Source organism: Pteropus vampyrus, unplaced genomic scaffold (genome assembly GCF_000151845.1).
Source record: "Pteropus vampyrus isolate Shadow unplaced genomic scaffold, Pvam_2.0 Scaffold102, whole genome shotgun sequence".
Classification (NCBI taxonomy): domain Eukaryota; kingdom Metazoa; phylum Chordata; class Mammalia; order Chiroptera; family Pteropodidae; genus Pteropus; species Pteropus vampyrus.
The window spans coordinates 5,417,090-5,442,696 of NW_011888883.1; the positions used below are offsets into that span (position 1 = coordinate 5,417,090).

The 25,607-nt window shown below is 34.2% G+C and overlaps 1 protein-coding gene, 1 long non-coding RNA gene and 1 pseudogene across 2 annotated transcripts in view; 1 reads left to right on the forward strand and 2 right to left on the reverse strand.

Moving 5' to 3' along the window:
• LOC111742839 overlaps positions 1 to 25,607 on the forward strand; it is a 156,126-nt gene that overhangs the window by 2,318 nt on the left and 128,201 nt on the right. The window lies entirely within an intron of this gene.
• Positions 736 to 23,952, reverse strand: IRAK1BP1 (interleukin 1 receptor associated kinase 1 binding protein 1). The gene is made up of 4 exons (XM_011364911.2): positions 23,239 to 23,952; positions 12,316 to 12,381; positions 1,332 to 1,462; positions 736 to 1,228 (listed from the first exon to the last, which is right to left on the reverse strand). The coding sequence occupies exons 1-4, from the start codon at positions 23,623 to 23,625 to the stop codon at positions 958 to 960; spliced, it is 855 nt and encodes a 284-aa protein (XP_011363213.2). The 5' UTR covers positions 23,626 to 23,952; the 3' UTR covers positions 736 to 957.
• On the reverse strand, positions 9,576 to 9,694 carry LOC111742857 (annotated as a pseudogene).

The following is a 25,607-nucleotide window of genomic DNA, read 5'->3' on the forward strand; positions in this document are numbered from 1 at the left end:
TAAGGATCAGTATTGTTTCAGTGTAATTACCCTGCACTGTCTAACATGGTAGCCATTAGCCACGTAAGGCTTTCAAGTACTTGAAATGTGGCTAGTAACACCAAAAAACTGAAATTTTTTTAAAATTTGCGTTTAAAAACAAATACTTGATCCAGTAACTATATCTTTTAAGCATGTTTGGGACTTGAGTGTGTGACTGTTATTTCAACTAAATTTTAGAAAACTTAAATACAGATAAAGTATTTTTGATGAAAATTTAACGAGTTGAGATGTGCTATAATATAAAATATACACTGATTTTTAAGATTTAGTATAAAAAAGAATATAAAATACCCATTAATTACTTAAAAAATATTGATTACATGGTGAAATGATACTTTGGATATACTAGGTTAAATAAAATATTAAACAGTTTCATTTGTTTCTTTTTTTATTTTTTACTTTTTACTTCTTTAAAATATGTCTACTAGGAGATTTTAAATTACCTGTGTGGCTTGAGTTGTATTTGTATTGGAGAGGGCTGGTATAATCAAGCCCTGGTGAGGAGGGTCTGGTCCATGAGTTGTCTTTTATTTTTGGCATCAAAATAGTATCCTAGTATATCTCATTATCCTTTTATCAGAAGTTATATGTTGCTCTTCATTCTTTCTGTTAATGTTATTAAGTATGCTAATAGCTGTGTTAATATTTCTTCCTGTAGTAGAAATATAAAAATTACTAACACATGCACTTAGATGAATTAAGTATACAAGTGTGCACATAACATATTTATTTCCAAAGAGTATTTCCCATAGTGAGTTTTTAAAAATAGAAAGTAGACATAAGTATTCTGTGGGACTATATTCAAGGACTGACAGATTGGGAGAAACATTTTATATATTATACAGTATATATACATACAGTAAACAAGTATAAAACTGACAAAAAAGATACAAACAATATATTTTGGTTAGAATTTCAGAGATGTTTTTTTTTCTTCTCTTTCCCCTTTACTTCAAAGTTTATAAAGACTTTTGAAGCAGCATGTATTGTTGCACTTTTGATTTTTTGTTGTACAGTTAAAGAACTTGAGAGTCTGGATGACTGGGGATCATCTATTTGTCCTTCCCATTCTTTCGTTTCTTCTTCTTTGATTAATAAAGGTTTTCCTAGAGTTTGGCCAACAAGGTTACAGACTTCTTGCGCTTTGCGCCATGCATTCTCAACAGCAACAAGACAGGCTTGCCGTCTTAGGAATTAAATGCAGAGATTATTAATGTGACATTCAATGAACTGTAATACTGAATAGTTTTGATTAATTGATAATTTAGTTAAAGATGTGCTTAACTCACCGAAGATTCTCAATGGAACCTGGAGTATGATAGAACTGGGGTTGGCTGATGACAACAGAGCTATCTAGCTTTTCAACGAGAAAGTTACAAATAGTTTGCATTTTTCCAAATTCAGTAAATGTAATGCAGACCTGTAAATGAAATGACACTTGAAATTATTTTCATTCCTGATGCATTATTTCAAAATTTCCTCTAAATGTGAGTAAAAAAGTAAATCCATAGTACAATGTAATTTTGTAGTATGTAACAGATATGAAAAGCCTACTTATAATTATTTTGTTATTAAACTTTGCTTATGAATTTATAATTTATCCAACAGTAACTTGAGTATTTTAAAATATATTTTAAACCAATCAGAGACTTTTTTTTATGAAAGAGAATTGGAGAGTTTCTTCTTAAACTTTATTATTTGGCTAATTTCTAACGCTGATAAATTTTTCATGAGTTGTTAGCCAAATCTATGCCATTAGCTTTCTGATTAGTAGTAATTACACCATATTTCACTGCTCTTAGTGAAGTATGCTTCTTTTTCCAATAGTTATTTTCAGATCTATATATGGATACTCAGCTATTTCATTATGTCCTCTGCCCTTTAATATGTGGGATCAGTCCTTATACTCAGCAATACTTTAAAATTGTAGTCTTAAAACTTTTTATAGAAGACTAAACCTTTCTTCTAAGGAAACTTTATACAAGCTCAATATGTAAAACAAAAAAATACAGGTACTGGTGAGTAGGCTGGAATAGCAAAGAGAAAGCAAGGGGTGAGGTGACCTCCTGAGTCATCTTATACAATGCAGAACAGTTGCCTTTAATCATAAATGTTATCCAGTGAAGACTAATGTTCTGTCTGGTTTCAATGCTAAGTAAATAATGTATTTTATAATCAGTGTGTCAATTTCTATTTTTAAAAAAGCTGACTTAGATTTTGATTAGGATTGCAATAAATCTATATATAGATCAATTAAGGAAGGACTGATATCTTAATGATACTGAGTTTTCCAAATCACCAACAAGGTATGTTTCTCCATTTATTTAGGTCTTCTTTAATTTCTCTTAGCAATAATTTGTAGTTTCCAGTGTACTCGTCTTTCAGATTTTTGAAATCAGATTTATCCCTAGGTATTTTATATTTTTGCTGCTTATTCTTAATAGTTTTCTTGTAGGTTCCATCAGATTTTCTACATAGATGGTCATGAATTTTACTTCTTACTTTCCAATCTAGATGCTTTTTATTTCTTTATCTTGCCTGACTATGCTAGCTAGAAAACTTCCAGTACAATGCTGAATAGAAGTTTGTCTTGTTCCTGATTTTAGGCACAAAGCATTTTTGTTTAACCATTAAATATGATATTAGCTGTAGATTTTCCATAGGTTCCCTTTATCAGTTTGAGGAAGTTCCATATTATTCTTAGTTTGCTGAGAATTTTTATCAGGACTAGGTGCTGGATTTTTATTTCTGCATCTACTGATATGATTACATGGTGTTTCTTCTTTATTAATGTAGTAAATTAGATTGGCCAATTTAAGAATGTTAAACCAATCTTTAATTCCTGGAATGAACCATACTTGGTCATTATGTATTATTCATTTTGTATATAACTGGATTTCACTTGCTAAATTTTGTGTATAACTTTTGCACATATGTTTACAATGGATATTAGTCTGTAGTTTTCCTTGCTTGTAATTTGTTTTTCCTGATCCCAAATTATGAGTTGGGAAGTATTCCTTCCTTTTCATTTTCTGGAAAAGTTTGTATAGAATTGGCATTACTTCTCTCTTGCATTTATGTACTTTCTAATTTATCTTTCAATTTATCCTTTGACCCATGAGTTATTGAGAAGTATGCTATTTAAATTATAAATATTTGGGGGATTTTCCTGGGACCTTTCTGTTATTGGTTTCTAATTTAATCATACCTTTCTGTTATTGGTTTCTAATTTAATTTGAATCACATGATTCGAATACTTTTAAATTAATCAAGACTTGTGTTATGACCCAGAATATAGTCTATCTTGGCAAATGTTCTATGTACACTTGCAAGGAATATATAGTTTGCTGTTGTTGGAATGAGCGTCAAGCATATCAAACTGGCTGATAGTGTTATTCAAATCTTTTATATTCTTACTGATTTGCTATCTGATTTCATTAATTATTAAGAAAGGAATATTGAAAGCTCCAACTAAAACTGTAGACTTATTTATTTCTTTTCAGTTCTATCATTTTTGTCTTAAGTATTTTGAAGCTTTGATTAAATGCATATGTATTTAGGATTGTTACGTTCTCTTGATTAGCCCCTTTATCACTATAAAATCATCTTCATCTGTGGTAATAGTATTTGCTTTGAAATCTACTTTGTCTGATATTATCATAGCCACTCCAGCTTCCTTTTAATTCATGTTAGCATGGTATGTCTACCCATCTTATTATTTTTTTTAAATCAAGTTTATTAAGGTATAATCTTAAATGCAGTAAAGTATACTCTTTTTACTCTATGTCCTATGAAATTTGACAGGTGCATTAAGTCATGCAGCCACCATTATGATGAGGCCCATCAGTCTCCCCCATACCTCCATGCTCCCCCATCCCAGTATTTTTTTTAACTTTATTTTTTAGAGCAGGTTTAGGCACATAGCAAAACAGAGAAGTGCAGAGATTTTCTATATGGTCCCTTTTTCCACACATGCATTGCCACCCCCACATCATAATCAACATTCGCCATCAGAATGGTACATTTATTGCAATATATGAACCTACAATGATACATCATAATGACTCAAAGTCCATAGTTTACATTAGGGTTCACTCTTGGTGTTTTATATTCAATGTGTTTAGACAAATGTATAATGACATGTGTCTATCATTATATCATTATAGTATCATAGAGTATTTTCACTGTCCTAAAATTCCTCTGTGTTCCCTTTATTCATATCACTCTCCCTGCTAAACCCTGGCAGGCACTGATCCTTTTACACTCTCTATAGTTTTGCCTTTTCCAGAATATCATATAGTTGTAGTCATACATATGTAGCCTTTTCGGATTACATCTTTAACTTAGTGATAGGCATTTAAGGTTCCTCCCTGTTTTCATGGCTTTGTACCTCATTTCTATTTAGTGCTGAATAATATTCCATTTTCTGGATGTATCATTGTTTATCCACTCACCTACTGAAGGACATCTTGGTTGCTTCCAAAGTTAGCAATTACGAATATAGTTGCTATAAATATTCCTGTGTAGGTTTCTATGTGAACATTAACTTTCAGCTCCTTTGGGTAAATACCAAGGAGCACGACTGCTGGATGATATAGTAGGTGTATGTTTAGTTTTATAAGAACCTTTATCTTCCAAAATAGTTGTACCATTTTGCTTTCCCACCAAGAATAAATGAGAGTCCCTATTCTGCATGTTGTCAGTGTTCCAGATTTTGGCCATTCTAATAGGTGTGTAGTGAATTTGCAATTGCCTAGTAACATATGATGTGGAACATCTTTTTATATGCTTACTTGCCATCTATATATCTTCTTTAGTGAGGCATCTGTTAAGGTTGTGGCTCATTTTTATATTGAGTTATTTTCTAATTGTTGAGTTTTAAGAGTTCTTTCTATATTTTAGATAAGTCTTTCAAAATAAGTGTGTTTTATGAATATTTTCTCCAAGTCTGTGGTTTGTCTTATCATTCTATTGACATTGACATTGTCTTTCACAGAGCGGCTTTTAATTTTAATGAAGTCTGGCTTGTCAACAATTTCTTTCATGAATCATGCCATTCTGTATCTAAAAAGTCACTGTGACACTCAAGATCACCTAGGTTTTCTCCTGTGTTATCTTCTAGGAGTTGTATAGTTTTGTGTTTTACCATTAGCTCTACGATGCATTTCGAGTTAATTTTTTGAAGGATGTAAGGTCTGTATCTAGATTCATTTATTTTTGCATATAGATTTATAGTTGTTCCAGCACCAGTTGAAAAGACTATCTTTGCCCCATTGTACTGCAGCTTTCTCAAAGATCAGTTGACTATATGGGAGTCTACTTCTTAGCTCTCTATTCTTTTCCTGTGATCTATTTGTCTATTATTCAAACAATACTACACAGTCTTGATTTTTGTAGCTTTATAAGTCTTGAAGTCAGGTAGTGTCACTCCTCCAACTTTATTCTTCTTCTTCAGTACTGTGTTGACCTCTCTGGATCTTTCGTGTCTTCATATAAACTTGAATCATTTTTTTTAAATCCCGAAAATAACTTGCTAGGGTTTTGATAGGGATTTCATCTGTATATCTACTTGGGAAGAACTGACATCTTGATCATATTGAATTTTCCTATCCATGAACATGGAACTTATGTCCATTATTTAGTTCTTTGATTTAGATCATCAGAGTTTCAGTTTCCTCCTATAGATCTTGTACATATGTTGTTAGATTTATACCTAAGTATTTCATATTTTGGGGTGCTACAAAAAATTGTGTTTTTAATTTGAAATTCTACTTGTTCATTGCTGATATATAGGAAATAATATTTGAAGGTTTTTGCCTATATGTTCATGAGAGATATTGGTCTGTAGTTTTCTTATCCTGTATTTCCACAGGATCTGTAGTGATGTTTCCTGTTTCAGTTCTGATATTAGTAATTTATCCCCTCCCCCCTTGCACTCAGGTCCAATACTTGAATGAGTTGTTTTGACATAGAATCCTAATTGGTGTATTGGTATGGACTGAATGTTTGTATCTCCCCAGAACGCATATGTTGAAGCCCTAACCCGCAATGTGACTGTATTTGGAGATTGGGCCTTTCTGGAGGTAATTAAGGTTAAATGTGGTCATAAGGGTTGAGCCCTGATCTATTAAGATTAGCATCTATATAAGAAGAGACACCAGAAAGCTTGCTTGCATCTACCATGTAAAGACCCAGTGAGAAGGTAGTCATTTGGAATCCAGAAAGAGAGCTCTCATCAGAAACCAACCATGCTGCCATCTTGTTCTCAGACTTCCAGACTCCAGAGCTGTGAGAAAATAAATTTCTGTTGTTTAAGCCATCCAGTGTGTGGTATTTTGTTATGGCAGCTCACGTACAATAATACAGGTACCAATATCCATCACTCCCCCTCTTTTTTAATGATAGAACCCACAAGTTTTAGCTGGGCATTGGCACCTGACTACATGTCTAAGTTTCCCTTGCAGCTAAGTGTAGCTGAGTTCTGGCTAAAGAAAGGTAAGTAGCAGTGATGAGTCAAGCCTTTAAAAGGAATGAGTTTGTTCCCCTTTCTTTTCTCCTTTCCCACTTTGTAAGATCCAAACATAGTATGATGATGGGAACTGGAGTAGTCACCTAAGATAATGATATAGAAGCTATGGGTTAAGATGCAGAGCTGACTTGCTATCACTGTGCTGACTGCCTATGGCTGTTAAAAGAAAGACAAATTCATATCCTGTTTAAGCCACTGTGTTTTTTGGACCTATTTGTTATAGCAGCTTAGACTGTTCCCTAATTCAAATATTTATTTTTACTATATTTTATTAACTATATATTTCAGGTATGGTCTGACATAACATGTACATATTCTTATTTCATCAACGATTTCAAATTTCTTAAAACTCATTCTTTCAGATGGGGCTCTTCCAGCCATTAATAGCAAATCAGCAGTAGCAGTAACAGTCAAGAGTGCTTCACCTTGGTCCTTACCAGCTGCAGCTTTAAAGTCTACCTTTATATTTGAGGTAGCAAAATCAATTGGGGGTAATTATTAAAATCTTCAATAACCAACTTCACACTCTAACAGTATTTATTCATCCTTAACATTGTGACCAACTGTAGATCCTCAACTCTGTTAAAGTCTTAGGAAAGAGAATAAAGAGATAAATAACTCAAATGGTTGGTCTATTTAATAGGAGTCAGAACTAGCACCTAATTTTTAAAAAGGCAAGAATAAAGAACAAATGTGTCCCTACACAACTTTAAAACTATCTTTGAGTCTCATGAAATTGTATGAAGTGGTCTTACAGTTAGTTTATCAAGCAGTGCCTTAACTATGAATATCATATAGATGGTAGACAGTGGTCTCTTTTTTTCAAATATCTCCTCAAAATTGCGATATAAATAGGTTGCACATGGGATTAAAAAGTGGAAAAGGGAACTGATCTAAAAGCAAGAATAAAAGAAATCCTCTTTAAAGATTGGTATTTACCTCTAGGTATGCATCTAAGAAAATTTATATAAATATGCCTACTTTCCTATGAAACATGCTGAATCTTTTTATGCATCCTTAGTATTCTTTGCTAAAGAAAAGTGTATATGGGAAGGAGGACTGTGAAAACTACTAAGCAAGCTACAAAAAAGATACTAGTTCTTCTCCACTTCCTCCCACCCCAAAGTCATTTGAGGTAAATCTATTCCCAAAGAATCAGATTTAATATGTTGTGCTTGCTTGCTCTACTTCTGTAAATAACAGGAAAAGCTAACTGTTGAGATCAGCTCAGTAGCTGCAAACGAGATTTCCTTTGTCCTGCATCCCTCTTACTATTACTTAAAGTCAGTAGATGTAGCTTTCAGAGTACATATACATTGATAACAACTATCATCTCTTTGGCCTCATCCCAATCAGTGCCCTGAACTTAGGCTTTTAAATTCAGCATTCTGGTTGTAGTCAATACATAGCTATATAGAAATCGAAGTTAATGAGGCAGAGTCACTTCAATAAAGATATGTTGCGTCACAACTTTTAAAGGGAGATATACAGGATAAAAATCTTTTACCATATCTAACACATGGAAGATAAAACTTTGAGGATAAATTTATGTATCATATTCATAATTATATTTCATAAAGGTAAAAAATTGTGATTACAATTTTATATGTACATATACATACATATATTTACACACTACCTGTACTGGCTGTATGAAATTACAAAACAGTTTGATATTATCATATAAATCCTTCACATCTCTGGCCTGGAAGAATCCCCATTAGTTTAGAATTTCAGGACTAAAGAAACTGAATTCCAAAATATGTGAGATTTTAAATGCTTTTAATGCATTTAACTCCTGGATAAATCAAATCTCAGCTATTAAAAAGTTCTGCAAACGAGACTTCTGAATTACTATTGCTAATCTAAATTACCATAAAGAATCAGGCTAAAAACCTCTCTAAAAATACTTCTAGTTCTGATTTTAAAAAAAAGACAAGTTGATAAAACTGAACAAACTAGTCTAGTGGGCTAGATACCTTTCAATTCCAGGCAAGATTCTAGAACAAATTATTTTAAAATTTATAAGAAATAAGGAAAGAAAAAAGATTTCCAGGAGAAGAAAAGAAAATAGGGCCTTTTGTTTCATTTTGCTCCCTTGCCGTTGGCCTCAAGCACTTTGCATGTTTTCTCTGCTATTTTCACAACCTATTTTTTCTTTCCTCGTCAGTCTCATTGGCTTCCTTGTTCCTAACTGTCTCTGAAGGAAAGTATACAGGGCTGTCTCATTTTAATGGTCCTCCAGGTAGGCATTCAGGGAATAATAAAATAAGGACATAAGAATTCAAGATTAAAATCTTGTAAGGTCCTTAATCATATATTGACTCTACTTAGTTTCTTGCTGAGATGTTAAGTAGAAAACCCATCTGACTTCTAACTTTGTTTTTATTTCAGAGAGTGAAGTTTACTAATTCCATACTCTTTTTAATCTCGACCATTGCCAAATTATTTCTGTCCAAAGGCCAACATATTGAGCGTGTAAATTTGAGATAATTAAGAACAAGTCATGATATACTCTAAATTTGATTTCCTAGTTGGTAAGTTACCAGAGAAATATTATGGTTATAGGGGGTTTATATATTACCTAGATATTTAGACAAGTCCTAAGATATACTGACATTAGTCTGTATGGCAACATTGTTGCTTAGGATCATAGTTGATTAATGCTACTCAATATTTTTATTAAATGGATGGGTACACTGATGATCAAATCAGCAGGTGACATAGAGCTGGTAGGACTGAAAATAAATACTGCTTGATAAAATCAAGACCTCAAAATATTTAAAAATATAGATCAAATCTAGTTGTCACAATTTTCCAGAGACATATGTAACATCCCATACTTCATTTAAAAACAGCAATAACAGGAGAAATATGATTTAAAAGCAGCATGTGAAAAAGACACTTTTTTTATTTTATTTTTTTTAGGCAAGGCAACCCTTGGTTGACCTCACAGATTGCAAGGACCTTGTAAGCTTACAATCCCTTATTTTTTTATTTTTTACTCCTATAGCACCTGGTCTTCCTAGGTGGTCTCCCATCCAAGTACTAACTAGGCCTGACCCTGCTTAGCTTCCAAGATCAGATGGGACTGGGCTTGTTCAGGGTACCATGGCTATGGATGAAAGACACTTTTTAAAGTTGTAATTACTGATTATGATTGTTAAGCTCAACAGAAGGGAACAATGTGATGTACATGCCAAAAAGTTCAGTCTTATGTGTGTTATTGGAAACATTCCAAAATAAGGAAGATGGTCATCTTTCTCTCATACGGACTGGCTCAATCATAATTAGGATGCTGTAGTTGTAGATGCTTTATGAGAATATTTGTTAACTAAAGTGTTTGTCATATAAGAAATGGCCAAAGAAACAGGAGATTCTTACCCCTGGAGAATAAAACAGCTAGAATATAGTACTGAACTTCAAGTATGTACTTCAAGAAAGAAGTATTAGTCTTGTTTTGTTCTTGAAGAGGTATACTATTAATAATAGATGAGTACTAGCGAGTCAATACTGGTTTAATGTTAGAAAATTTTGTATTAATTAGATGTCTGAATGGAATGAGCCTTTTATATACATGCCTATCGATGTATAAAATATTTCACAACTAAAAGGAGTTTATAAAGATTATATGAGGTAATGTATAGAAAACACCTGACACATTTCAAACATGCAAGGAAAGGAGGGGGAGAACTGGTTATATACTTTCTATTCAAAAGACATTTACTGGATGAGTCTTACATCCCAGTCTTTTAAAATCTGTCCTAACACTGAGATTATGACAAGAAAACAACATGAGAAGCAGAAGGAATAGAGAGTTAGGGATTGTAAAGCCAAGGTTTTATTCCAACTCCCTCCTCACATATACCACCATTCATCTACTCTTAAAGAAGTCACTTAGTAATTTCTAACTTTCAATATTCTTATCTTTAAAATAAGGAGAAGCAGCAAAGCAGGTAAAAGGTTAGATAAAGAATCTATAGTGCCTTGCAGGATGAAAATTTCAATTATTACATGAAAAGTAATGTTCTACCATGTAGTCTTAGTCTATATATTTAACTGTCCTTGAGACTATTGGTGTATGTAAGACATGAGGTTTTTGTGTTTATTACATCCACAGCCATAAAGCCACACATTGTTCTTTATGTACAGGTTAGCATACTTTGTACCTTGTGACCCCACCATCCTGGTTCCCGTTGACTGCTGATGCTGACCAAGGGCAATCATGTAATGGATTGTGTGGTACAAGAGCTCTGATTACCAGAGAGCCCTATACAAAATATAATCAGATTCTGATTAAGACAATGAAGACATTAAAAAGGTAAGTACAGTAGAAGGAAGAGGAGCAGAGTTTAGCCAAGTCCTCATTTAGTCATTTCTCATAATAAAACAAGAAGTGCTGATTCACTTTCTGTACCTGTAGGATCAGTCCCTATAACTCCGTCTGAAAAATGTTCCAGTTTTCCATGAAGCCTGGCTGTGTGTCTGCTGAGACTGTTCCTTTTCCCCCTTACTTCCTGGTGTACTCTCACAATAGCTAAGTTAACCTGAGCCTATCTATGTTCACTACAAACTGAAGTCCTAACGGGTAACAACTACTGGAGGAGTGCTAGAGTAACTCCCTACTTTTGACCTCTATAATATGGAATCTTAGCAGACTGTTCTTTATCCTGTTTCAAAAGGTATTTTTTGGTCCCCACTAGTACAAAATAACTTTTGCCAAATGGATCCCTAAAATCATCATAAGTAATTTTTAAATTCCTTGAGATAGTAAGGTTTTAAATGGAGAAGTTAGAAAACTGCATCAGTAATTATTGGGGTAACAGTGTACTATGGAAATTATTGTCTGAAGAGATAAGAAGCCAGGATTCTAATATCCATTCTAATTCCTATAATATGATCTTTGAGACATCTGAGCCTAAGTGATCTGAGGCTAAGGTCACATACTTAAAATTAGAAAAATAATATATTATCTGCCTGAAGGTATGACTAGGAGATTTCTTCAGGTAATTTTCACTTGTAAAGACAAAGATTCTCTGACTAGATAAACAAGATTCCACTCTAATCCCATTCTTGTTTGTTTCCTGTGGCAAGGTGGCTGCATGGACCAAGCATATATATCCCAATGTACTCGGAATCAGAAGCAGATAGCAGTCCTGTAACCTAACCACAACTATAACATACTCTGATTTCATAAAATCCTGATCACAAAATCTTTAAAATAAGTAAAAAGTATAGGCAGTTGTAGGAACTAAACGTTATTGAGTGTACAAAAAATATTTTGTTCTTTTCAATTTGTGCCAAGGCTGAGAAGTTTATATTTTTAAATAAACCTTAACTTCCCACAACACAATAAAATTGCATCGTGAAACAAAATAATGTTGCAAAGTGTTTCAGTCCTTTATGTTATGACTTTCTTAATTTGCTTTTTATCAAAGAAGAAATTCTCTTCTGTAGTGTTTTATGCTTACTATGTAAATGATGACATTACTAAAATTTCATTCAGGTGACAACTACTACTGCCCCCTTGCTATTTTTATTCCATTTCGAATCAATTGCTCTTAAATCTCATTAATTTTAAAAAGCTTAGATATAGAACACAAAAATGATTTTGAGAAAAAAAAAATCTTTTATCAATACCATGAGCATTTCTCCTATATATTTCAATTCAAGAATAAAATTAAATGCAAATTGTCCTCACAAAGTCATGCTGTTTCCAATTATTTGTTTAGATAAATACATACCTCTGCTTCCATGTGATAAGCATTTTCCACTCTTCTAAAATCCTTTGTCACAGTTACATTTTCTGCCTGAAACAGAAAGTACAAAGTTATAATTACCTAATGTTTGGCTACTAAATAGAATTATGGTAAAACAAAATAGAAATCTGAACTTATTAAAATCAGAATGACAAAGTATGCAGAAAGAACTGGTTTGCCTGATGTTTTAAAACTTTCCTAAAAGTAACATAGCATAAATTTAGAAGCCTACAAAGTTGCTGAAAATTTCATTGTTGTCGAATCAGTAGTAATTTTTAATTAGTTTGTACAAAAAGTATGAACTCAGGGTGATATATATATGAGGAATTATTTGTTTATAAAACATTCTGAATGGTATAGGAATATTAAGAGTTTTAAAAAGTTTAATTTATAAATAACTTAATACAAATTTACTGAATACCTGTATAGTATGCAACTTTGGGCAAGTTACCCAACTTTTTGAGCCTTAGTTTCTGAATTTATAAAATTAAGTTAATACCATGACACAGAATTGTTTTGAGAATTTAATGATAGGGTGTATATAAAGTGCTCGACATAGAGAAGGCACTCAAATGTAGTTGCTAAGCTATTATGATATGAAAGTTTCCTAAAATACTGGCCTCAGACCAGTATGTTTTTAGAAAATACTAATGCATTCTGGATCTCTGGGTAAATACAGGGTACACAAGTCTGATAAAAATATTAAATTTCTCATTTACTTTTCAAAAAAGTTTTAAAATTTAATGGAGACAGAAAGAACTTTTATTTCATGAAAGTTTTGTATCTTTCAAATTATATGCTAAAACCATAATGCCCAATATTGATTTAATTATATTATTTTGTATGGGATTTAGCTACATCTGAATTTTAAGATATAAACTAATTTCAAGCATTTTATATTATCCAGAAAAATCCTAAACAGTTATAACCTGAAAATTTGAACTGAAGTTCCAATTATAGCTCTAATGTCTGTCATTCTCATGAAAATATTAATGCATTTGTATGATAAAGGTAAAATCTGCTCATTGTAGAAAATTTAGAATACAGATAAATATAAAATGATATTGTATATATTGCTTATAATCAGCTTTATTTGCTTTATTAACATGAAACTTTTCTGTTACTATTTCTTATGACATGTAAACATATCTTGTGTTTTTTGGATGTCTTTTTTCATTTTTTTCTCTGCTTCACTTGATAAATACATATAAAACTTCTGACTGAAAAATCATTAGAGAAATAATTTTAGAAAATGTAGCTGGAATCTTATTGTTACATTTAATAGTGTTATTGTTTTTATTAAAAATAATATGCTAATTAAAGAAAAATCTAATACTAGAGAAAAAAAGGTAATGTCTCCAAACCCCATTATTGTTAATATTTTAGTAAATATTTTACGGTACACATAACCATATCAAGAGCTATGTATGGACTTTTGCATAAATGAAATTCTACATGCTGTTCTGTAACCTACATTTAATGATATTTTTTTAATTTTAGAATAATTTTAAGTTTACAGAAACATTGCCAAGATAGTAGAGAGAATTCCTGTATACCTTTGTTTCAGATATCTCTGATGTTATCATCTTATATTACCGTGGCACATCTCTCAGAACTAAAAAACAATATTAGTATATTAACTACAAACTTTATTTGGATTTCACCTGTTGTTCTATTAATGTTCTTTGACTATTCCAGGAGCCAATCCATGATACCACATTGCATTAAGTCATCATGTTTCCCTAGTCTCCTCTGGTCTATGATAGTTTCTCAGTGTTCCCTTGTTTTTTATAACCTTGAAAATTCTGGTCGGGTATTTTGCAGGATGTCTCTCAATTTGGGTTTGTATGATGGTGTTTTCTCAGGATTAGATCAGAGTGACAGGTTTTAGTTAAGACTACCACAGAAGCGAAGTGCCTTTCTTATCACATGTCACGGGCTAGGGTACATGATATCCAGATGACATTAACCTTGATCACTTGATTAAGGTAGTGTCTGCCAGTTTCCTCCACTTTACAGTTACTATTTTTCCGTTTTCATGCTTTGTTCATGGAAGGCAAGTCACTAAGTCTAGCCCACATTCACTCAATAAATGTTACATTGTTCATTTTGTTGCTCAAATTTTCCTGGCTTTGGCAATTGGGAATTCTTTCAGGCTAGCGATTTCCCTTTAATATATCCCCATCTTTTTATTTTTTGAGCACTTCCTTACTTTATGATACAGGATTCTGCAGGCTCATGTTGGTTTCTTTGCCAGCCCTAGAATCAGCTATTTCTCCAAGAAGCTTAGTATCTTTTGTTTGAGATTGGTATTTAGAACCAAGATCTGGGTGTTGAGACTGCTCATTGTTGCTCATTCCCTGTAGGCCTTCTCAGTGGACAGTTTAATATATACATGTGTACAAACTCAAGTATACACATAGCTCTACAAACGTTTCAGTACCTACCAATCTGCATATATACTAAGCTAAATATGAGTTTCCAACTCTAATTTGGAACCACATAGTTCATTCTAACCATCCTTTTGTATCTGTAACTTCTCTCTCCAATAGTGAGAAATCTGGCCCCCGTCACTCACCAACCACTTGTGTGTAAAACAAGTATCCCCTTGGAAAATAATTACCAACTAGAGTGTTTGTTTATCTTTTCATCTTTATCCTTAGTTTCCGGTCAAAACACCATTTTTGAAAGTTACTTAGGACACTCTTCTCCTCCCCTCCCCCCTGTTCAGTGTAGTTGTATCATTCATTTGTAATAGCGTCAGGTTCATTTGTCATGGTATGGTTTCTGCCCTGGGATTGAACCTCATTTTGATGCCCTCCCCGCATTTGCATGCATTAATGTATGTTCACTCTTTGTGATTTACAGCTCTCTGGGTTCTGACATATGCATAGGCATGCATTCATCATCCCAGTACCACAAATAATAGTTCTTTCACCTGAGAAATTCCTCTGTGCATCCCTTTTATAGTGTGCCAATCTATCCAACAGTCACTGTCAATGATTTTTTTTCTGTCCCTACAGCTTCTCCTTTTCCAGATGTCACATGAATGGATCATAAATTTAGGTCTGGCTTCTTTCATTTATGATAAGTATTTAAGATTCGTCCATGTTGTTCTGTGGAGCAATAGCTTGTACCTTTTTATTGACGAATAATATTCCAATGCATGGATGTATTATCCATTCCCCTGCTGAAGACATCTTGGTTACTTCCAGTTTTAGCAATTTATGAATAAAGCCACTATAAGCATCATGTGAAAATTATGTAAACGTCAGTTTTCAATTCTCTTGTGTGTCTGAATGGTTCCTACATTTGACTTTATAAGAAACTGTATGACTGTCTTCCAAAATGGCTGTACCATTTTGCAATCTCAACAACATTGAATTGAAATTTGTTGCTTTACATTTTTGCCAGCATTTGCTATCATCAGTGATATTGGATTTTGGCCATTCTGAAAGCTGCTTAGTGATATCTCATGGTTTAAATTTTTATTTCCCTAATGACAAATAATGTTGAGCATCTTTTCATATATTTGCCATCTGTATATATTCTTTAGTGAACTATCTGTTCAGATAGTTTGTGATTTTTAACTGAGCTGCTTGTTTATTTATTGTTGAATTGAGTTCTTTATATATTCTTGATACAATTCCTTTATCAGATATGTGATATACAAATATTTTCTCCCAGTCTGTGGAATGTCTTTTTCAAAAGACTATTTTTTCTGAGCAGTTTTGTGTTCAGAGAAGAATTAAATGGAAAGTACAGATTTCCCATGTACCCTGTTTCCATACATGCATAGCCTTCACCATTCAACACCTCCACTATAATGGTACATTGGTTCCATATGATGAACCTACACTCACACATCATGATCACCCAAAGTTCATAGTTTCTATTAGGGTTCACTCTTGGTGTTCTATATTCTGTGAGTTTGGACAAATGTATGACATGTATCTATAATTCCTGAATCATATAGAGGATTTTTACTGCCCTAAAAATCCTCTGTGCCGTATCTATTCATCCTTCCCTCTCTCCCAACCCCTGATCTTTTTACCATCTTCATAGTTTGCCTTTTCCAGAATGTCATAGTTGAAACATTACAGTACATAGCTTTTTCAGATAGACTTCTTTTACTTTGTAATATCCATTTAAGTTTCATCCATACCTTTTCATGGCTTGATAGCTCACTTCATTTTAGCAGTGAATAATATTCCATTGTCTGGAGGTACAGCAATTTGTTAATCTATTCACCATCTGAAGGACATCTTGGTTGCTTCCAAGTTTTGGCAATTGGATTGTCTTTTCCTTTTCTTAACAATGTTTTTTTTTTTGTTTTTTTTTTTGCAAAGCAAAAGTTTTTCATTTAGATAAAGTCCAATTTATCTTATTGTTTTTTTCATGGATTGTGCTTTTGGTAATATATCTAAAAACTTATCTTCAAACCCAATGTTACACAGATTTTCTCCTTAATGTTTTATTTTTAGGTCTATGATCAATTTTGAACCATTTTTGTAAAAAGTATGAGTTATATAGTTCAAGGTTCATTTTTTGCACATGGACATTCAATTGTTACAGCATCATCTGTGGAAAAGACTCCTTTCTTTACTGACTTGCCTTTATATAATTACTGTTTTTCTCTTTGGAGAAAAAATCTTAGATGCAGTAAGATACTTATTTGGTGTAGCCCAGTGGTTCTTTTTAAGATTTTTATTTTAGCCAGTAATTCTTAAAAGAAAGTGCTGTGTAACTGAAAGCAATCTATATAAGAAGATAGTTACCTTGATTTTCAATGTAGTCAGATCTCTGATAAATTTTATAATTCTAAATAATGTTATAGGGAGTGGGGAGATAAAAATTGCCTGTTGGCGATCAGATTGGAAAATTCTAGGCAGAAGGTAAACAGTGTTTTCAACAGGATACAGACAGAACCTAAGCAAAATTTCTAACTGACCTGCAACCACAAAATTGATTAACAGTTTTTCACTGCTTGATTGCTGCCCTTTACATAAGGCAACTCTAGACCAACTGTAATCCTCTGGGTTTTCTATGATAAAAATGAATAACCAATTACTACATTGCCCCTACTTCACTGATCCTTCCTTAGAACCACTCAGCACAATTCCAAAATGTATGAGGTTCCTCTGTAACCCCTTTCTGAAACACTAAGGTCCTTTGTGATGCATTCTTCTTTGCTGCATCATGCTAAATAAACTTACATTTGTTTCACTATATACATATTCCTGGTAGCATTTGGCTGGTGGGCACCCACACAAAGCATGAGACTTTTTGCGTATTTATCTGTAGGGCAGTGGTTCTTAACTGGAGGGCAATTTTGCTCCCCAAGGGATATTTGCGAATGTTTCGAGACATATCTGATTGTCACAAGGTTTAGGGGGAGTATGCTGTGATGCAGTGAGTAGACAGAATGAACGAATGTCCCTGTGTACCAGGAACTGAGGAGGTTCCTAAGACATGGGACTTTCAGATGTAAAACTGGGACAGTCCCAGGTATACTGGGACATACTAGTCACCCTAGGGGTGGGGGCTAGGAATACAGCTAAATATTATACAATACACAGGGCAGCCCCTTGCAACTATCTAGTCCAAGATGTTACTAATAGTACTGAGACTGGGAAATCCTGCCAAACTGGGTACAAACTAGAACACATTTAAATATACCAGCCTAGTTCATTAAGTTTTCCCAATTAAGCTACTGGGAAGCTATTTCATATAAGCTATTTTATATCTAAACACAAAGGGCAGAGTTTTAAACACAAAATGGTCAATATAAGAAAAACTACTTAAATCTATGAAGGAAGCAAGGTAATATTCTCAATAGCCATAAAAAACTGTGTTATTGTAGAAATAAACTTAAAAAGTATAAAGAAAACCATAAAATTTTACAGAAAAAAATATTTGAATGGACTAGGACATAGCACTGTAAAATCAGCAATTCTCCTGAAATTAATCTATAAAAAATGCAAAATATGAACAGAAGTTTTATTTGGACTTTAGAATTTTCCACTTCTGGATTTTCTGATTGTGCTCCCATGGTGTCATTTAATATGTCCCTTGCAGACAGCAAATGTTTTCAGTAGAAGAGTAATGAGGGGAGAACTTGCCCTACAAATGGCAAAATGTACTTACAAAAATGTACTTTAAACAATGTGGTACTAATACTGGAACATAATAAGGATCAAAAGAACTGGTACTATTCTAAAACTGATCGACTAATGTTTGAATATTACAAATATACTATCAGTAACATTTCAAAGAGATAGGCACAACAAGCAATATGGAATCCTAATGACATACAATCTGTTCCTACTTTCTCTGAGCAGCAAGTAAGTGGTTCAAGGTAAGCCCTGATAGGTCTAAACCATTCAGAATGACCACATCTAACTTGCCAAAGAATTGTTAAAAAATGGGTAGAAATTCAAAGCTAAGCTAATTAGTAGATTGCATTTCTTTGTCCACAAAGAAAAGTTTAGGTTGTCCATAGAGAGTGAACTATAGGAATTTTTATTTTTATGTAGTTGCAGGAAATAAAAACTACTGTCTTTCTCTTTATTGTATAGTATGTGCTGTAAGGCTTGGATATGTTGCACCCATTTTGGTATTATACAGGAAGCTGCAGGCAAAGCCTAGAGAACTACATCAAAACAGAGCTCTGGCCACTGCATATCTGAAGTCCACATTAAAACTTGAATTTCAGGTTATGTAAAGCAATAATTTTTATTTTTAAATGCAGTTTGAGATAGGTTTTTGCATATTCAGGAGAAGACAGACTTCAATAAATGATTTCAGTACAGTGACTTACCCATTAGGAGAAAACAAAACCTTTCTCTTTATACCAAAATAAATTCCAAACATGTCAAATATATAATGTACTATAAAGGGACCCTAAAGATTCCAGGAAATGTTAGTTAACGGTTTTATAGCTTTAGGCTTGGAAAGGATCCAGTAAGAATTACACCAAAGGCAAAAACATATAAAAAAGAATAATGAATTTGACTAATCTTTAACATTTTGAATGTTCAACACTGTAAACAAAGTTATATTACAAGTATGATATTGGGAAAAATTTTGCAATATGAGTTATTAATAATCTTAATTTTGAAAGTTCCCATAAATGAATAAAGAAAAGACAGTAGAAAAAAGAGGAAAGTATATAAATTGGCAATTTACATGAAAAAAAGTTTAACCTCAAATGTTAAAAAAAGTAAAACAAGAAAAAACTAATAGTTTCTGACTACTGGATTTACAAAGTTAAAGGAGAAAATAATGAGCATTTTACCAAGGATATATTTCTGGTGAAGACATAATCTTCCTAGAGTGTAATTTTTCCTAAGCCTTAAAAATACATGTAAGCCAGAAATTAATGTCCAAAGAATATAATTAATAGCATGTATAAATACCTAGCAACAAGGATATTCATTTGTCACCATTTTTAGCAATGAAAAACTGAAGTTAGCTCATATGACATGTTCAATCTGTTTCTACTACTCTCTATCTTAATTTAGGCATACCCAGAAACAGACTTTTGAGACAAGGATTTGAGTATAAGCAGTTAATTTTTAAGATGATTCCAAGAAATACCATAGTGGAATGAGAAATGAAATGGAGAAGGAAAGAAAGTCATTAAAGGGTATGTTGTCAAGCAATCACCACTATAGGCAACAAGAACTTATTCCTGAAAATAAACTCTGAGAACCAGGGTAGAAACATGCCTGCCTAACAGATTATCCTACCCAACGTGTGATCCTGCCCAACAGGTGAAGAATCTGGGGTCTCTTTCCATCACGTCCCTCAGCTGTTAGTTGAAAGGTGCTGAAACGGGGAGCAAAAGGTGGGGGGCTGTTAATTCTTTGGCACTAACTGGCTGGCCCACTTGTAAGTAGAGTGGCTTCTTGCAGCCAGGGAAAGCTGGCAAAAAACTCACAAGCATTGGCAGATGGAACTGCATGCACATAAATGTGAAGTGGCAAGGGATACAGTGTGGGGTATCAATAGCATCTGCTACATCCTCTACTTAAAAACTCACTCAACTACTGCCAAGAACAATAAAGCAGCAAGATACTATCACAGTTAAGAGTATGTATGGGTTTTGAGGTCAAATTTCTTGACTGGATCCTAAACTTTGCCACTTCCTAGCTTTGTGACCGTGGGCAAGCTACTTGCCAATAATCGCTCTGGTCCTGGGAGTTCTCATCTGTAAAATGGCAACTGAACTACCAGTCTCATATGGTGGGTCTCATTTGTAAAAGGTTTAGCAGTTTTATTATCAATAATATCCAGACTCCTCAGTATGGCAGACAAGGCTTCCTCCATGTTCCTCCTACAGCTTTCTTCAGTCTTATCTCTTGATTCCCCTCCATTTTCTCTATGCATTCCTGTGTCCTAGTCATAGTGAACTGCATAAAGTGCTTTGAAACCATATACTTCCTGCATTCTAGTGTCAAACTGGAATGCTTTCCCTTCAGCCACTCTTTAAGATTTGACACTGGTGTCACTTTCATTATGAACTTTCTGGAATTCCTCAATTGAAATGAAAATTACTTCATTTTCTTACTCTACTGTATTATATCATGTATATACTTTCACTATAACACTTAACTATATATTTGTCTATTCCTATAATAAGACTCCTTCAGTAAAGTGCCTAAGTTTTATTCATTCTCTATTTCTGGTGCCTAGCAACATGATGGGGCATCCACTGCACATTTATCGAAAAAAATAATACAATTATGAGTCGGTAAATAATGGAGCTTACAACCTATGGGAGGAATGAACAAACCAGAGAACAAAATAATTACATATCATGTTAAGTGCTATTTAAAAATGAATAGTGATAAGGAATGCCTAATAAATGTTTGATGGTTGAATGAGTAAATACTGCTTAAAACTTTAAAACATTTGCCCATGAAAACATGTGAAACTATATATGATCATAAAACTACATATGATCTATAATATATTTGAACTAATAGTTTATTCATTTAGTGCTTCATTTATTTTTCTTTTATTCATTCAGAAACCATTTTCTGAGTATACATTATGTGATGTGTATGACGCATAACCCCTGAATGCAAAGCAAACAAGATAAAATGGTCTCTGCTCTAAAGAGGTTTAGAATACGGAGAAGAGACAAGTAAAGCAACAACTATAATACAAAGTGATAAGGTGGAGTATGGCATGACAGGGTTAAGTTAGGAAAGGAATGCCAAGGAGGTGAATCTGCGCTGGTTCTTAAAGGAAAAAAAGTGGGAGTCTGCAAGTCAACCAGGTGAGAAAGATGTCTGGAAATGATAGTTCCAGACTATTAAGGAAATGAGTTTGGAACAAGAAGAGCCCTGTAAGCAGAGGAGTGATGTTTATAAATCAAAGATTCCAAAATTTAAAATGAACAGACTTTGTGAAGACCCATTATAATTCGTCTTGCAAATATAAATGATTTTTTGCACTAACTACTGAACAAATGCTCTAATGACTATATATGATCATTATCAAACATAACTGGGAGAGAACTGACCTTTGTATGTCTTGACTGGGACACTGAATCAATGTAATCTTAACTGTAACCTGGACATAATAATTTTTTGTTTTACATATTAGAAGTTATAGCCATGTGTGTATAGGATACATTTTATGTAAATAGCTTAAGAATTAGTTATATTATTCAAACTGTACTGAAGCACTGGTAGTTTTTTGAGGAAATACTTTCCTACATATTAAACAAACTCTCTTTATTCACATTATTCCAATTAGCACTTGAATTTTTCTAAACTGTAAGATCATTTAGAGACATCTTTCCAAATGACTTTTTAAATAACTGTAAATGCAGTACAAATATATTTTCTCCTTAAAATAAATACTTGCTTTTTGGGGGTGCATCCGTTCTAACAATAAATTGTAAGCACTTTTCTGAATTCAGTGTTACCCTGGATAAAGCACTCTGGCCTTTAGAGTCCTGCTCTGCAAAAAAGGAGATAGTTGACCCATTCTATGGTTTCTAATTTTCTTTCATTCTAATTATCTGGAGCCCCCTAGCATAGTTGGAACCACTTAGATTTTGGTTTCAGGAGTCCAGCAGGTCAAATACCGCCCTGGCTGAAGCTCAGAGCAATATTTGACATCTTTATATTTGGGAAATGGGGATATAAAAACCTAACGGGGCAGTTGTACGGATTAAATAAGGCTAGTTCATTTTTTTTTTTCTTTTTTTTCTTAGAAGCAGGCTTAAGATAAGATTTATTTAGTGATTTGTTTCATGAACATTTCTGGTAAGTAGAGGTATTTAATAATGGGACGTCTACAATATACTGACTTAATATTTTTTTAATTTAAAATTAAAAAATCTGGAGATAACATTTAAGTCTTTATAAAAAGAAAGAGGATTACTTCTTCCCCACCCCACACCCACATATATTACTGTTTGCAAAAATACTGAAAAACCACTCCATGCAAAGCTTTACATGGTTGGAAGGAAGCAGGTCATGCTTTTCACTTGTCAATTCCATGGTTCAGAATAAAAACAAAAAGTGATTAGTGTCTAGAACACTACTTAGGCAAGCATTTACATCTAATGTTTCAAATTTAACAGTTCATTTCAAGGTTAAAAACAAAATTACTGCAGCAAATATCGCCATATAAAATCCCATTCGATTTGTAGTCTCTTATTCTACAAGTGACTGCGGCCAATAATTATTTTCATCTAGAAGAAGGATGGAGCAAAGATTCACTCTGCCAGGTCCTGGCACCCGGTAATACCAATGAGGCAGACTAAAGTGTCCCAGATGCTCAAGACCCTCCGCACCTCCATCCCTGCTCCAGGGGCCTTCGGGGCCGGACCTCGGCGATCTGGGTTTTGCGGTCCGGCTCGAGCCTTCGCCCCAGCAGAGCTCTCACCTGCAGACCCTGCTGCTGGAGGCTCTGCGTGATGTAGTCCAGGCGGCGGCAAACGCTCTTCTTGACCTCGGCCGCCGCCTCCTTGGTGCTGCTGATGCGCACTGCTACCTGCGCCCGGTCGGGACTTGCAGCCACCTCCGCGGTGCCGCTTACGTGAACCTCACGGGACACTGTTTGGGCCTGTGCTGCGGAGAATGGACGGCGGAGACCGGGCAGCGTATCTTCCCCCGAGACGAGATTGTTCTCCCGGCCCCGGTCAGCCCAGGGAACCAGTTCCACGAACACCCGCGACTGAGAGGCCTGTTGCAACGACATAGTGATGGCAGCTGGGTTTCTACAGCAACTCAGAGCCGACGGCGGCCGAAGCGGCCAAAGCGCGCTAGGCATCGCTAATGTTCGGCGCAGAGCATGCCGGGAGGGGTCTGGAAGTCCCGGAGCTGCTTGAGAGTGCGAGCTACGTTTTGTGGAGAATTTTGCCGCAGCTCCTTAACAGGATGTTGGCCGAGCGAGTAGTTATAGTTTTTAACATCTTTATTTTACGGCTTTCGAAAATCTCAGTAAGCTTTGCGGCCTCCCACTCAAGGAGTTTTTTCCACGCCCACCGTCGTCTTTGGCCCTGCGCCTTGCGTACCTTGGAAAACTTTTCTGAGAAGCCAGGCAGAGCCGAGTGGAATTGCTTTTATCTTTCTCCGACGCGAGTCTGTAATTTTTTTTTTCCAGCTTTGTCGTCTCTAACTTTACCGTTCCGCTTGGTTCTCAAGAAATTTCTGTTGGGGTGAACTGCGTCTTATCAGTTTGGTTTTGGGAATTTATGAATCCTCAAATCCAGCTTTCATCGTCTCGAAAGCCACGTTGATAATACATTTCATTGTAAAATGCTTGCCATATGGAAAGCTGAGTGAAAATAATAGATGGCTCATAGTGATAGTAGCTAAAGCGTTGGCATGATTTTCAAGTCTCGAATATTTTCTAAAGGTCCATGGAATTGTGGCTTTGAATGTAGACAGCAGAGACTAAAGCGGTATCAGTACATTTAGCATGGACATTACTGGCCTATACAACTTAGAGCTTGTCTATACACTTTTCTTGAGAGAACAACATAACCCTCCACCCGCTGGCCCTCATTAGGCAGGTTTTCTTTCCACGAAGTATGTAAAAAAAAAGTAAAAAAACCCCTTCTGTCCTCTGAGGGAAAAGAAATTTTGAATATATATATTTTTAAAAAATGGTAACTTATCTTGAAAGGAGCCTGAAAAAGTCAACTGACGATCTTCATGTACTTTCTTCTCTATCATTTTTTCTTTTCTTTTCGATTAGTATAATAATTCAACTAAGATGGTTTACTTTCTCCCATCCTTCATTGGCTTATCACTGGGTTAAAGTAACTTTGTGTTTTGATGTTTATCATTGGCTAAAAATATAGTATTTTAATTTAAAAATGTTAAAATTTTTAAAAATAATTTGGGACACCTAAAATTATTTCTTGAATTTGGTGGGGAATTCTTTTTCCTTAAAGATAAATGTAGAACAATATACTCTCCGAAATGAATTATTGAATTAATGATGTCATAAGTAAAAAGGAGCAGTTTTATGTGTGTGTATGTAAGATATGATAAAAGTAGATTTCAAATGGGAAAATGAATAAGTGGTACAGGGATAATTAGCTAAATAAAAAAGAGGGGTCTATTTTACATCATACACTGAAAATAAAATTCAGAGGAGACAAAAAAAAAGAATTGGAATAAAATGTAAGTGAATATAAATATATAATTCTGGGACTGGGAAGGACTTTTTAAGCATAATTTCAAATGCAGCAACCATAAGGAAAGTTTTGAAATTTTGAGTACGCTAAAAGGAGTCAGTATACAAAACAAAATAAGGTGGGGGGGGGGGCAAATAAATTGGGAAAAATATTTGTAACATTTGTTTAAAAGGCTAATAGCTTAATGTTTAGAGAGTGCTTACTAGAAGAGACTAAAAAACAGATCATGAAGGCAGAGGCAAAATGTATTAGTTAACTAGGGCTGCCATAACAAAATACCACAGATTGAGTGGCTTAACAGAAACTTATTTTCTCACAGTTTGGAAGCTAGAAGTCTAAGATTAAGGTATTTACAGGTTTGGTGTCTTCTGAGGCCTCTTTCCTTGATTTTCAGATAACTTTTTCACTGTGTCCTCACATGGCCTACCTTATGTGTGCAAGCATTCCTAGTGTTTCTTTTTCTTATAAGACAATCAGTTCTACTGGATCAGAGCTCCACCTTTATGATTGCATTTAACTTTAATTGCCTCTTGAAAGGCCCTGTCTCTAAATACAGTCACATTGGGGAGGGGAGGGTAGCACTTCAACATATGAATTTAGGGGAGAG